Source organism: Macaca nemestrina, chromosome 11 (genome assembly GCF_043159975.1).
Source record: "Macaca nemestrina isolate mMacNem1 chromosome 11, mMacNem.hap1, whole genome shotgun sequence".
Classification (NCBI taxonomy): domain Eukaryota; kingdom Metazoa; phylum Chordata; class Mammalia; order Primates; family Cercopithecidae; genus Macaca; species Macaca nemestrina.
In genome coordinates, this window is record NC_092135.1 from 2,772,588 (window position 1) to 2,787,156 (window position 14,569).

At 38.5% G+C, this 14,569-nt stretch overlaps 1 protein-coding gene across 3 annotated transcripts in view; it reads right to left on the minus strand.

Moving 5' to 3' along the window:
- The window catches only part of LOC105492633 (UDP-glucose glycoprotein glucosyltransferase 1), a 108,507-nt gene that overhangs the window by 83,962 nt on the left and 9,976 nt on the right, over positions 1 to 14,569 (minus strand). For all 3 annotated transcript variants that reach the window (XM_071072508.1, XM_071072507.1, XM_071072506.1), the window contains 6 exons: positions 13,249 to 13,331; positions 8,787 to 8,917; positions 6,754 to 6,866; positions 3,242 to 3,416; positions 1,485 to 1,581; positions 389 to 467 (listed from right to left, as the gene is read on the minus strand). In XM_071072508.1, the coding sequence (XP_070928609.1) occupies positions 389 to 467; positions 1,485 to 1,581; positions 3,242 to 3,416; positions 6,754 to 6,866; positions 8,787 to 8,917; positions 13,249 to 13,331 (678 nt within the window). The remainder of the gene's footprint in view (positions 1 to 388; positions 468 to 1,484; positions 1,582 to 3,241; positions 3,417 to 6,753; positions 6,867 to 8,786; positions 8,918 to 13,248; positions 13,332 to 14,569) is intronic.

The window sequence follows — 14,569 nt, forward strand, 5'->3', positions numbered from 1 at the left end:
CTGCTAAAAATACAAAAATTAGCCAGGTGTGGTGGTGCACGCCTGTAATCCCAGCTACTCGGGAGGCTGAGGCAGAAGAATCACTTGAACCTGGAAAGTGCAGGTTGCAGTGAGTTGAGATCACACCACTGCACTCCAACCTGGGCAACACAACAAGACTGACTCCAAAAAAAAAAAAAAAAAGAATAAGGTGCTTCAGAATAATGTGAAATCATAAACTGTACTATAAACTAAGTGGTTGACTCTCCACATAGGATTGCATACATGAAGTACTGTTAGGAGATGGGTAACTCAGACAGTAATCAACAAGATGATGCTTAAAATGCAAGAAAGCCTGGAGGCTTAAGGAAAATGAGGGCGTTTCCCAAAATACACAGAACATACATACCTTAATTTTCCAAAGAAGAATCCCTGAACCTCATCAATAGGATCATTTTCACCAATCACTGTGGTGTTTACCTCAGTTCCTACGAAAGAACAGAAAATCCATATTATTAATAATTGCTCACATTTGAAGCAAAAATGTTACTAGTCTCATAAACATCATAAAATTGAATAATGTGAAAAAAATCAGAAACCCCTGAAATTATACCATTTAAAATGTTGACTATCACAATTACCCTTTGGCAATGGTTCTTTAAACAAACAAATGCATTTTAGTATCTCCTGTGTTCCTGGATAAAGAATGCATTTTTCCCTTAAACTTTGGAAAATTTTATATGCTAAAATCTTCAAAATTAATAGATTTAAACATTATGGACAACTATGAAATTAACAGTTTTAAACACTATGAACAAAGAATTTTTCAATATCAAAATTCTGAAGAATTTATAATTAGTCAACTTAATCCTAAACACATTATTGAAGAAAACAGAAGGATGAGGTAGTAGTTTATTTTCCATCTGCTTTACTACTCAGATTTTTTATCTTTAAAATGAGCTTAAAAGAAATGAAAAAAACAGCATTTAAAACTTGTAGATAAAATAAATTCAAAACCCTAGAGTATTACAACAGAAAGTATCCACAGTAAACTGTTCCATGTACAGAACTAATAAACACCACAAAATTGTTTGCTAAATATAGGATACTTTAAGATTTCACGTTGGAGTCACAAATAAATGGCTATTTGTAAACCCCATATAACATCAACAACAATAGCTACTACTTGCTGAACGTTTTTGGGCAAACTGTGCCAGGTTCTTTCTTGGTGTGTTTTCTTTTTTTTTTCAGTACATGAAAAAATTCTTTACTTACACATCTTATTTATTCCTCCCCAATACTGGAAGAGACATGTATCATTACCTGCATTTTACACAAGAGAAAACTGGGACCTAGAGAACTTGCTTCAGGGTCACCCATTCAGATGTAACAGAACCAGGATGCAAACACAGGTTCAGCATACGCCTAAACTTTTCATAAGGAAACAAACTCCCCTTTAACTCATATTTGAAGAAAGCACATTGGTCCCACTTTTACCAATTCACCTTTCACCTGAGTATCATCCTTGGCCTTGTACTCAGTGCTCTTAATGGCCAATTCCACACCATAGCCAGAGAGGTAAACAGGCTCCTTCCTGGGATTCTGCAAGGAAAGCAAGAATTCCACCATTACCACCTAGCTCTTTCTATGTCACAGTGTACACAGCATGACCATGTTAATGTTGCATCTACTAGCCTTTACCTAGGATTATGCACTCAAAATATCTTTAAATTGTTTTTTAAGGGTATTAGCTATATAGCTAAGAAAGTTCACTAAATAAATTTTTTTAGTCCAAAATCTACCAAAAAATCAAGAGTAATAAAAGCACTTATCTACCATTAAAATATTGATCATGCGTTTTAAAAATCAATTCAGAGTCTGTATCTCTCTCCTTATAAAATCCTAGGCTCCCTTACATGTTGTAGGCTGCCACAACTGTGGGAATGGAATTCAAGGTAGATGCAAAACCAGAAGAATGGACAGCCGAAAGTGCTAAGGTTCCAACCACAAGAAATGGAGAAAGAAAAGAAGAAGTTCCAGAACCTACAGAGCAGGGTTGAAAGGTGGTGAGGTCTCAATCCCAGAGATGTTTCTGAGGCCCATGGGAGTCTGCTTTTTATTAAATTTAAATGCCTTTGAGCGGAGCTTGGACTGACCAGATGTCACAGACTCACCAGCATCCTGACTGAAGATGGCCCTTCAGACATTAACATCTATCCTAACAGCAATAGAGGGGGCAGAGGGAGAGTCAAAAACTGGACTTTGATAAAACTTTCTGCTTGTACAAATTTTCATTTACAATTTTATAAAAATAATTATAAATAATTATTTAAAATATTAAAATTAAATATTAAAAATGTTGAATTAAAAATAATTTAAAACAATTATTAAAATATTAAAAATAATTACGAAAATAATAATAATAATAAAATGTGACTCACGCCTGTAATCCCAGCACTTTGGGAGGCTGAGGCGGTCAGATCACCTGAGGTCAGGAGTTCGAGACCATCCTGGCCAACATGGTGAAACCCCGTCTCTACTAAAAATACAAAAAATGAGCTGGCATGGTGTCATGTGCCTGTAATGACAGCTACTGGGAGGCTGAAGCAGGAGAGTCGAACTCAGGAGGCAGAGGTTGCAGCAAGCTGAAATTGTGCCACTGTACTCCAGCCTAGGTGACAAGAGCGAGACTCCCTCTCAAAAATAAATGAATCAATCAATAAAATTTTTATTTTTTTGGCATGAACTTAGTACTGAGCTTATTATGACACAGAAACTTTAAAGGGCTAACAACCTTTACATATAAATATTTTAAATGACTAAATATTACACAGAGTCTTAAAAGCTTAATATTATATCAAGTCTACCTATGAATCGCCTGTTTAGAAAATCCTCCCGCTTCCAGCACATAAAAAGGTGGCAAAGAGAAAACAGAAGAAAAAAGATTGGAAAAGAAACTGAATTCAACAATCAGTTCCATAGTATAATGACCATATTAAAGTTAGAAAAGATTATTTACATGGTTCACTTTGAAATAAAATGTAAACTTTATCAAGCCATTTTTTTAGCATGTTTTTTATTTCTTCAGAAAGTGAAGCAAAGCACATCTTATGTGCAAATAACAAACTCAATGAAACTATTGGATTTCTCAAAAAAGGGGTTCAAATAACTAGATTATTTTATAAAGAGGGAGATTATTATGTTCTAAGGTCACGCTGGGCAAATTACATTCAAAACAGGTGTAAAATAAATCAATACTTACAAATATATAATGTCTGAATACATAATTGATTTTGCCTGCATTGCTTTTTGATATAAGTTGGCGGTGAAAATTAGAAAATTCCTCAGAGCCAATCTCAGAGTAGAAAATCACCACTGGGCTTTCAGGATTAGATGACGGATATCTGTGATCTCCTTTGAACAATAAAGGTTTGGGTCTGAAAATAAATAATAAAAGCTTAAAACTTTAAGAATAATTGTGAAACACTAAAAATGTCACAAAATATAAAGTACAGCTATGAAAATTTAAATAAAGATTATAAGCATCTTAATATGAAGGGCAGCATGATATTATTTAAGTAACATTTTCTTAAATAATTACTATCAGGTATAAGTCTTGTTTATTCATAATTAAAAATAACAAAAGTACATTATACAAAACACTAACTATAAAATATAAACACTGGCCAGGTCCAGTGCGTGATGCCTGTAATCATAACTAAGAAGAGCCTGGGCAACATGGCAAAACCTCGACTCTATAATAAATAACAAAAACTAGCTGGGTATGGTGGCGTTCACCTGTAGTCCCAGCTACCCGGGAGGCTAAGGTGAGAGGATCACCTGAGCCCCAGAGATTGAGGCTGCAACAGTCCATGATCATGCCACTGGACTCCAGCCTGGGTGACAGAGCAGGACCCTATCTCAAAAAAAAAAAAAAAAAAAAGAATAAAATAAACCTCAATTAATAATAGCTACCAATTCCTAAAAAGGGAGGAAAAGGGCCAAAAAAGGACACATATTCAAATGACCACTAAATCTTGAGTATGTATGTATGTGTTTTTTTTGTGTGTGTGTGTGTGTGTGTGTAAAACATAATATAATATTTCTGTTTGTTTGTTTTTTTGGAGATGGAGTTTCGTTCCTGTTGCCCAGGCTGGAGTACAATGACATGGTCTCGGCTCACTGCAACCTCCGCCTCCTGGGTTCAAGTGATTCTCCTGCCTCAGCTTCCTCAGTAGCTGAGATTACAGGCATCTACCACCACACCCGGCTAATTTTTGTATTTTTAGTAAGAGATGGCGTTTCACCATGTTGGCCAAGCTGGTCTCAAACTGCTGACCTCAGGTGATCCACCCGCCTCGGCCTCCCAAATTGCTGGAATTACAGGCATAAGCCACCACGCCCGGTCAATATAATATGTTATATACTCTGTTATATTTTAAGAAGTCCTCAGTCTGTCGCTCAGGTTGGAGTGCAGTTGCATGATCTCTCCACTCACTGCAGCCTCGACCTCCAGGGCTCAAGGAGGGACTACAGGTGCATGACACCATGCCAGCCAAATTTTGTATCTTTTGTAGACATGAGGTTTTGTCATGTTGCCCAGGCTGGTCTCGAACTCCTGGCTCAAGCAATCTACCCGCCTCTGCCTCCCAAAGTTCTGGGATTATAGACGTGAGCAACCACGGCTGGCCAAGTACTTTTTTCTACCCTATAAATAGAATATGATTACCTTTTCATTTAAAAATGTAAGTATAGGCCGGGCACGGTGGCTCAAGCCTGTAATCCCAGCACTTTGGGAGGCCGAGACGGGCGGATCACGAGGTCAGGAGATCAAGACCATCCTGGCTAACACGGTGAAACCCCGTCTCTACTAAAAAATGCAAAAAAAAAAAAAACTAGCCAGGCGGGTTGGTGGGCCCCTGTAGTCCCAGCTACTCAGGAGGCTGAGGTAGGAGAATGGCGTAAACCTGGGAGGCGGAGCTTGCAGTGAGCTGAGATCCGGCCACTGCACCCCAGCCTGGGCGACAGAGCAAGACTCCGTCTCAAAAAAAAAAAAAAAAAAAAGTAAGTATAAATAATGCAAAAAGCAGAGGCTAACATTAAGCATATTACTTGCCAATTATATTAAGTCTATCTCCTCTACTATTTTTACTACTATGATCTTCCTAATGGACATTTTTGTTTCTGTTTTTATTTTGGAGTCAGGGTCTCACTCTGTTGCCCAGGCTAGAGTGCAGTGGCATGAACACAGCTCACTGCAGTCTCTACCTCCCAGGCTAAAGTGATCCTCCCACCACAGCCCAATAGCTGGGACCAAAGGCGTGTGCCCAGTTACTGCCACCACGCTCAGCTACTTTTTGGATAAACAGTGTCTCACTTTGTTGCACAGGTTGGTCTGGAATTCCTGGGGTCAAGCAATCCTCCTGCCTCAGCCTCCCAAAGTGCTAGGACTACAGGCTTGTGCCTCTAATGGACTTAACATTTCAGTTTTCCTCATAAATTTTAAAACTTCTCCCCAAAAAACTTATCTAAGGATGGCATCAAGATATTAACAGATCTTAATGCAGACTTTATGACCTACCAATAACTCAGCAGAAAGTAAAGACATGAATAAGGATGCTCCATATAACCTTATTGTAACAGGGGTAAAAAAAGAAAATGACTTAAAAATCCATCAGTAAGAGATAAATTATCAATGATGGGGCAGTCTTACATAGGTTATGCATGTGTTCAAAATGATGAGATACACCCACTCGTACTACATGGAAAGATGCCTTTTATAAAAATAGAACTACCTACATGGATAAATTTAAAACCATAGAAAAAAGTCTGAAGGTACATATGCCAAACCATTAAAAGTAGTTACCACTTCTCAGAGAGGAGACACTATTATTCTTTTCTTTATAAAGGTGTGCATTATTGTTGTAGCAAATCAAATAAAGTTTTTTAAAAGAATTACAAAGCCATCAATGTTGTTTCCCCCGAGAGAGCACGAATGTATCACATGCAGCCATTTCTGAATGTCCATGTCTTGACCCTGAGAGGGCTGGAGTGCACACTGTGTTTTTTGGTTAGCACTCTGAGTAAGAATCACTACTGACGTTTGGTGGGCAGAGGATGGGTGCTGGGCAGACAATCTCACTAAAGAAGACCTGCACTACCTCACTGCCATTAGCAGTGCTGACAGGGCAGGCCAGCCCCATGTAGAGCTCACTGTTGTGTTTATGAACAGCATTAGAGGAGGTACAGGCGGCTTGCTGCCCTCGCCAGTCAGCAAAATGATACACAGCCGAGTTGTCTACCACAGGAAACCTACCTTTGGGCAAAAAAGCTGGTACATTAGTTACCAAATTAATATTCAAATCAAGCCTGCAATTATCTTTCAAATATCCTCCTTTGTCTGAAACAAATAATATCCTGAGAGATATTATCATTAAAGTCATTATTTCAGGCACTGGCTTTAACACACACAGTATTTCTTACTAAGCTAATGACAAAGCCCATGTCATTGCTCAGATGCAGTCATTACTAAATAATAACAGTTAATACTGAATACTTGTATTATCTCCATTTTGAAATGAGATTTGCCACATTTCACAAAACGATTTTAAGTGACGGAGCTGAGATTCAAATCTAGTCAGTCTGGTTCCAGAAGCCATACTCTAAACCATTACACCTAATGATACAAAACAGAGGAGAAAATCAGAAGGTAGATGACATACAGAAGCAGCACTGGAAATGCGTGATATGAAAACAAAGGAACACACAATCTACCTTTCAGAGGCTGTCAGTAGAAGAGTCTCCAGGGTATCAGATTCACAAGTCGTCTTTCCATGCACGGAAAAAAACGAATTACATCCTTCCGGTGGAGGTTCATCAGCTGCGATCTGTCACAGAAGACACACACTTTTTAAAGTTCTAACCAAGGATGAGATAAAGACATGTATAATCAAAACAGGTGATTAAATTATGACAAGACAACATTGGTGAAAGTGGCTGAGTGTGGTAGCTCGTGCCTGTAATCCCAGCACTTTGGGAGGCCAGAGTGGGAGGATCACTTAAGCCCAAACCTGGGCAGTTAAGCCTGCCACTTAAGCCTGGGCAGCATTGAGACCCCATCTCTACAAAAAATAAAATAAATAAAAAATTAGTTAGTCACAGTGGCATACGCCTGTAGTCCCAGCTACTGAGAAGGCTGAGGTAGGAGGATTGCTTGAGCCTGAAAGGCTAAGGCTGCAGTGAGCCACAATCACAGAACTGCACTCCAGTCTGGGCAACAGAACAAGACCCTGTCTCAAAAAAACAAAATCAATAAACGCAAAAACAGGCCAGCCACAGTGGCTCACGCCTGTAATCCCAGCAATTTGGGGGGCGGAGGCAGGGTGGATCACCTGTGGTCAGGAGTTCGACACCAGCCTAGCCAACATGGCAAAACCCTGTCTCTACTAAAAATACAAAAATTAGCTGGGTGTGGTAGCAGGCTACCCCAGCTGAGGTAGGAGAGTCACTTAAACCCAGGAGGTGGAGGTTGCAGTGAGCTGTGATTGCGCCACTGCACTCCAGCCTGGGCGACAGGGCAAGACTCTGTCCCAAAATAAAGAAAAATGAAAAAATAAAAAACAAACCACTTCATATTATGACGATGTATCCTTGGGCAATACAACAATACAGTAACACAGCAAGTGATTCCAACAGAAGTTAACAGGGTGGTTGGTTTCAGAGGGCGAAAGGTGGCCACAGTCAGGACACAGTGCGTGGAGGGCTTTCCATGGCACCAGATCAAGTCCTGCTTCTTGACTTGGGTGAAAATTACAAGGCTGTTCACATTATAATAATCCATTACTATATATTTTTTGTGAGTGGTTTTTCTATGTTTTATTTTATAATAAAAAATAATTTTAAAATCAACTTTGCTTTTATATCAAATATCTAGTTGGTGAAGACACCTTTGACTGTCTCTTCTTAAGTCTCTCTCTCTTTTTTTTTTTTTTTTTTTTTTTGAGACGGAGTCTCACTGTCGCTCAGGCTGGCGTGTGGTGGCATGACCTCGGCTCACTGCAAGCTCCGCCTCCCGGGTTCACGCCATTCTTCTGCCTCAGCCTCCCGAGTAGCTGGGACTACAGGCGCCTGCCACCAGGCCTGGCTAAGTTTTTATATTTTTAGTAGAGACGGGGTTTCACCATGTTAGCCAGGATGGTCTCGATCTCCTGACCTCGTGATCCAACTTTTGGAATTTGGCCTTCCAAAGTGCTGGGATTACAGGCGTGAGCCACCACGCCCGGCCTTAAGTCTCTCTTAACTTGAGGTTTCTCTGTCCCTCTTTTTCTTTTCAATTACAATAGAAATTTCCATAATTTATTTATTGAAGAAACTGGATTACTACAACGATTCCTGTATTCTTGATTTTCCTGACTGCATCCCTGTGGTGATGCTAAACATTTCTTGCCTCCTGTATTTCCTGTGAACTGCTTTTAGAACTACAGGCTGTGATTAGATGCTGGTTCATTGGTTTAACAAGATTACATCTCCCAGGCTACAATGCATAAATAAAATATTGCTGTCTCTTTTCCATACCGATATTCTTTTTCTTATTTTTTTTAAACCTGCGGGTTGAAGACTTAACATCAATTTTGCTTATTATTTCTTTTTTTAAATCATAAATCCTAGAAAATTTCAGGCAAAAAAGTGATAGCTCTGTAATTCAATTCCAGGACAGCTGCAGTCTATCCATTCATCATGACATCCATTCATCATGACATCCATTCACCGTGACATAAAATGCTGTTCTTTAAGAGCACGGGACCCACCTGCTGGAAGGCTTGGATCGTAGCTGAGTAGGAACGAAGAGACAGACAAAATTTCAACAAATTCTGCTGGAGAGGTGACAGAAACTGAAACGCAGCTTCCAGTATTGCATGATAATAGGAATAATCAGTACCTGTCAAGGAAGAACATTAACCAAAGTAATTGCATATGACTGGAGAAATCTAAAGAAGATAGCTCATGAAGCACAAAGCTGTGTTACAAAGGTATGTGATGGCAAGTTTTACCAGTATATTGTCTTGAACTCTCATCAAATGCTTAAAATTCCCTGGAATACACAATGCAGTTGGGCTCTTCCTCTCCTCTTCCCTTTCAAACTATTCCCTCCCCTGGACCACTATTTTCCCACGTACCTGGATGACTGATAGTTACGTACTTCCTCAGAAATAATTCAGCTGTGAAATCACCTACTCCAGGAAGTCTCCACAGTCCCTACCCCATGCTTCAATGGACCAGTTACATCTCTTCCTCAATCCCAGAACACTTCTCTGTTTGCCTCTTTCACTTATCATATCATTTACTAAATGATTTATTCACTGTCTATCTATACCCCGCCTAGACTTCTGGTCCCCAGAGGCAGAGGCTATGACCTATTTATCCTTATATCCATGATGCCTAGCACATGGTAACTATTCCAAAAACTAAACAAAACTGAGCAGTGTGATGAGGAAGTTACAGTATTAAAGAATACTGATGACATTTTAAAGTTTGAAAAGAAGCATTTAAACAAAAAGTTGGACCAAATTATTTTAAAGAAAAAAAATCCAAATACTAACGTGAAAAAATCCCCAGGATAAATGAAAAGCAAGGACACAAAACAATGTACATAGTAACTTATTTTTTTTTAACTAGGAGAAAGAATGAGAAATAAGAATACATATGTATATATTTGTTGTAAAAAACACTGAAGGCTAAACAAATTAATTTAAAATGTTATAAAAAGCAGGAAAGAAACAGAAGGAACAGGGTCAAGGAGGAAACAATTTTTTTTTATATATATACAAAATTTTTTTTTTTTTTTTTGAGACGGAGTCTCGCTCTGTCGCCCAGGCTGGAGTGCAGTGGCCTGATCTCAGCTCACTGCAAGCTCTGCCTCCCGGGTTCCCGCCACTCTCCTGCCTCAGCCTCCCGAGTAGCTGGGACTACAGGCGCCCACCACCTCGCCTGGCTAGTTTTTTTTTGTATTTTTTTAGTAGAGACGGGGTTTCACTGTGTTAGCCAGGATGGTCGCCATCTTCTGACCTCGTGATCCGCCCGTCTGGGCCTTCCAAAGTGCTGGGATTATAGGCTTGAGCCACCGCGCCCGGCACAAATAATTTTTACTGAAAAAATGTCATCTTAAATGTCGAAGTTCAAATGTGATTATTTCAAATTTTTATAAATATAAATATAAAGGTTATTTGCATATAACCTTTTATATAGCTTTGACTTGGGAATCACATGTTATCCATGCACAAAAACTTAAATTTTGCATTTTAAAGGACAAGCACACTGGCTTACGCTTGTAATCCCAAAACTTTAGGAGGGTGAGGCAGGAGGATTATTCGAGCCCAGGAGCTCAAGAGATCAGTCCTGGTAACATAGTGCGTCTCTTTTTTAAAAAATAAAAATAGGCAGGGCACGGTGGCTCATGCTGTAATCCCAGCACTTTGGAAGGGGGAGGTGGGTGGATCACCTGAGGTCAGGAGTTCTAGACCAGCCTGGCCAACATGGTGAAACCCCATCTCTACTAAAAATATAAAAATTAGCCATGGGAGGTGGCAAGCGCCTGTAATCCCAGCTGAGGCAGGAAAATCACTTGAATCCGGGAGGCAGAGGTTGCAGTGAGCTAAGATCGCGCCACTGCACTGCAGCCTGAGCAAGAGGAGACTCTGTCTCAAAAAATAAAGAAAGAAAATAAAATGTTCCATTTTAAAAAGAAAATACAAATATTAACATTTTATGAGGCAGAATATAAAAGGTTCTATACTGCAATAGCATCCTCTACGTAAAAAATAGATAAGAAATATCTCAAAATGATGCCAGAATGTTAATGGTGTCAATCTTGGGTGGCAGGAATATAAATAATATTTCAAACAAATAAAATGTTTAACACGCTTTTATGTTGTTCATAGAATTCATACTCCTATAGCTTTAATGAATATGTATTATCATTTTTACTGAAAAAATGTCATTTTAAATGTCAAAGTTCAAATTTGATTATAAACCCACTTTGATAAATTTGTTCTATAAAATCTTAAAAATAAAGTATTTTTTGATAACTTAATTCTAGTTGCCTTGAAATTAGTAAAACTTACAGATGCTTGTTTAAAATATTTACATATCTATATTGCCAAAAAAAAAAAGATTCAGGCTGGGCATGGTGGCCCACCCCTGTAATCCCATCACTTTAGGAGGCCAAGGTGGGAGGCGGGGACAGGGATGCCTTGAGGTCAGGAGTTTGAGACCAGCAAGTGCAACATAGCAAGACCCATCTTAACAAAATTTAAAACTTAGGCAGGCCTAGCTACACGCACCTATAACACCAGCTACTAAGGAAGATGAAGCACGAAGACTGCTTGAGCTCAGGAGTTCAAGATTGTAGTGAGCTATGATCACACCACTGCACTCCAGCCTCCAGAGCCAGACTCTGTTTCCAAAATCAAAATAGGCCAGGCTTGGTGGCTCACACCTGTAATCCTAGTACTTTGGGAGGCTGAGGCGGGTGGACTGCCTGACGTCAGGAGTTTGAGACCAGCGTGGCCAACATGGCAAAACCCCATCTCTGCTAAAAATACAAAAATTAGCTGGGCGCAATGGTGGGCACTTGTAATCCCAGCTACTCAGGAGGCTGATGCAGGAGAATGGCTTGAGCTCAAGAGGCAGAGATTGCAGTGAGTCGAGATCACGCCACTGCAGTCCAGCCTGGTGACAGAGCGAGACTCTGTCTCAAAAAAATAAATTAAATAAAATAAAATAAAAATAAATAAAATCTAGCTGGGTGCAGTCACTCACGCCTGTAATCCCAGCACTTTGGAATGCCAAGGCAGGAGGATCGCTTGAGTCTCAGGAGTTCAAGACCAGCCTGGGCAACACACAAGACCCTGTCTCTACAAAAAAAAAATTTTTAATTAGCCCAAATAAAAAATAATAATAAATTAAATAAAATAAATATTTGGATAGATCACACCGAGTGAAAAAAGTGAAATAAAATAAAAACAAAACAAAAAGATTCAGACAACTTTTAAAATATGTATTATTTTAATAAAAAATTAAAAAGTTAAAAAATCAATACAGGCCAGGTACAGGGGTTCATGCCTATAATCCCAGAACTTTCGGAGGCTGTGCTGGGAGGATCACTTGAGCCCAGAAGTTTGAGACCAGCCTGGGCAACACAATGGGACAGACCTCAACTCCATTGTATTTTTTTTTTTTAATTAAATAATTTTAAAAGAAGAAAAAAAACCAACCCATTAACATCAACAGCAATCACACAATTTTGAAACAGTTCCTATTCTGTAAGAACCTGTATCTGGCCAGGTAAGGTGGCTCATGCCTGTAATACCGGCACTTCGGGAGGCTGAGGCGGGTGGATCACTTGAGGTCAAAAGTTCGAGACCAGCCTGGCCAACATGGGGAAACCCCATCTCTACTAAAAATACAAAAATTAGCCAGGTGTAGTGGCGAATGCCTGTAATCCCAGCAACTTGGAACCAGGAGAAATGATTGAACCTGGGAGATGGAAGTTGCAGTGAGCCCAGATCACGCCACCGCACTCCAGCTTGGAAACAAAGCAAGACTTCGCCTCAAAAAATAGTAATTAAAAAAATAATAATAACCTGTATCTGTCAATGTAAATTAATATTCAAGGTTTTAACTACTCACATATCAGCATCTCCAACTATTAATGTTTACACCCTATATAGCTTATACTAAGTTTAAAAAATGTGAAAGCACATCATAAAAACTGTAAATGAGGTTTTACAGGATAATCATTAATTTGACACCTTAACACTCAAGTTGTGGGTGGCTGGCAGGCATAGTGGAAAACATTCTGGATGATACTAACTTAACGACAATGAACTTAATAGATAATAGATCAGTTGTGTAATTAGTTCATAACACAAAAAAAAACAGTGAATCAGATTAGATGGTTATTAATACTGAATGACTTAAAATGAAATGTACTTCCACAAAATATTCACATAGCATTTCAATAAAAGATCATGACAGAACAAAAACAAAAGGGGAAAAAAACAAAGGTACCACTTATAGCCAAAGTTATAAACTGCTTCAAAACTAATTATTTGTGTTGTGTTGGCTCTTCCTGACCACGATCATAACTCCAATCATTAAAGACAACAATGTTTTCCACTAACGGCCATGCCACACATACTACACAGAGGCCATTTTCTCCTAATATATTCCCAGACACCAAAGTCAAAGAGGAGTTTGCTTCAATTTTACCGTGATGATCTGATGATCCAATATTTTGACTGGCTTCTACAAAATTCCAAAATTTCTCTTGACTGTCTTCTGCTAAAAACTCACTGGGAGAAAAGATCAGAAATAAAACAACTTAATAAAATTTTCTAATATAAGCTATATGACTAAAGAGAGTAAAAATAAGTTTTGAAGTTTCCAAATGTCCGTAGTTTGACTTTTAATCTATAATACATAATACTCCTTTATGTATAATATGTTTTTAATGATAAGCAAGTCCTACCAGCATATTAGTTATTAGTAACTTAGCCTATGAACTTTTTCACCCAATAGCTATTTCTTAAGAAACTTGGAATAATAAAAACATAAAAGGGAAGTCTCAATATAAAGAAAGCTTATGAAACCCCACTGACAAAAATACTATGAGTAGTGGAAGCAGAACTAGGAACTGATGATTCTAGTATTAGTTCTGTTTACTTATTTTCTGAAAGGCCTTACAAAGAACAAAAAATATGTTTCGCCTAAAGTTCTCCCACAGTAAAATATGAACCACAGAAAAATTTCTGGGAGACTAAAGGCAGCATGTTGTAATCTTTTAACACCCCTAAATCCAAATTTTCAAGATCACCAAACTTAGTTTAAAATTAGCACTGATCTAACAAAATCAGATCCAAGAACTTAATGCCATCTTAATTTTTTTTCAACTTTACACTACTAAAATAATGGCCAATCTAAATTTCCCTTCATTCAAGAGTCTAAAACCCCTAAAAGGAAATGCATGTAGTAATTGAATGACTCATGTCAACTGCTTCTCTTCTCCTCTGAGCCATAATACTAATGCAGTAGTGATCTTTCACTGTCTTAAAGCAAACTACAGATCTGGATCTCAGCTTACCTAGCCAAAGGAAGACCTTCCCATTACTTGTCAACACTGAGGTGTACAATCTCACTCTACTCCACAGCTAGACACAGAAATATGGGAAAAATAAGACACATTTCCTGGTGATGCACAGCTTCTCTAAAAATAGGTTTCTGAAAATACTCATTATCATAATATATTAAATTTCTTAATGCCTCCTTGAGAGTAGTATTTTTCTAGGCTTTCTAGTAACTGACATAGACACCACACCAAGCTTAGCATAGCTTATAGTCTAAGAAAACAAGTACTAAGACAGATACACCAGGATGTGCAAATAAACACTAAATTAATTAATTAAAGGCACATTCACAAGATAAGCAGAGAGGGGGAAGGTGACACACTCACCAGTGTGGTGAAAACTAAGATTCAATCAGGCGAAGACTCTCCCAGTAAAGGCCACACACAAATACATGCTTTTCATACAAT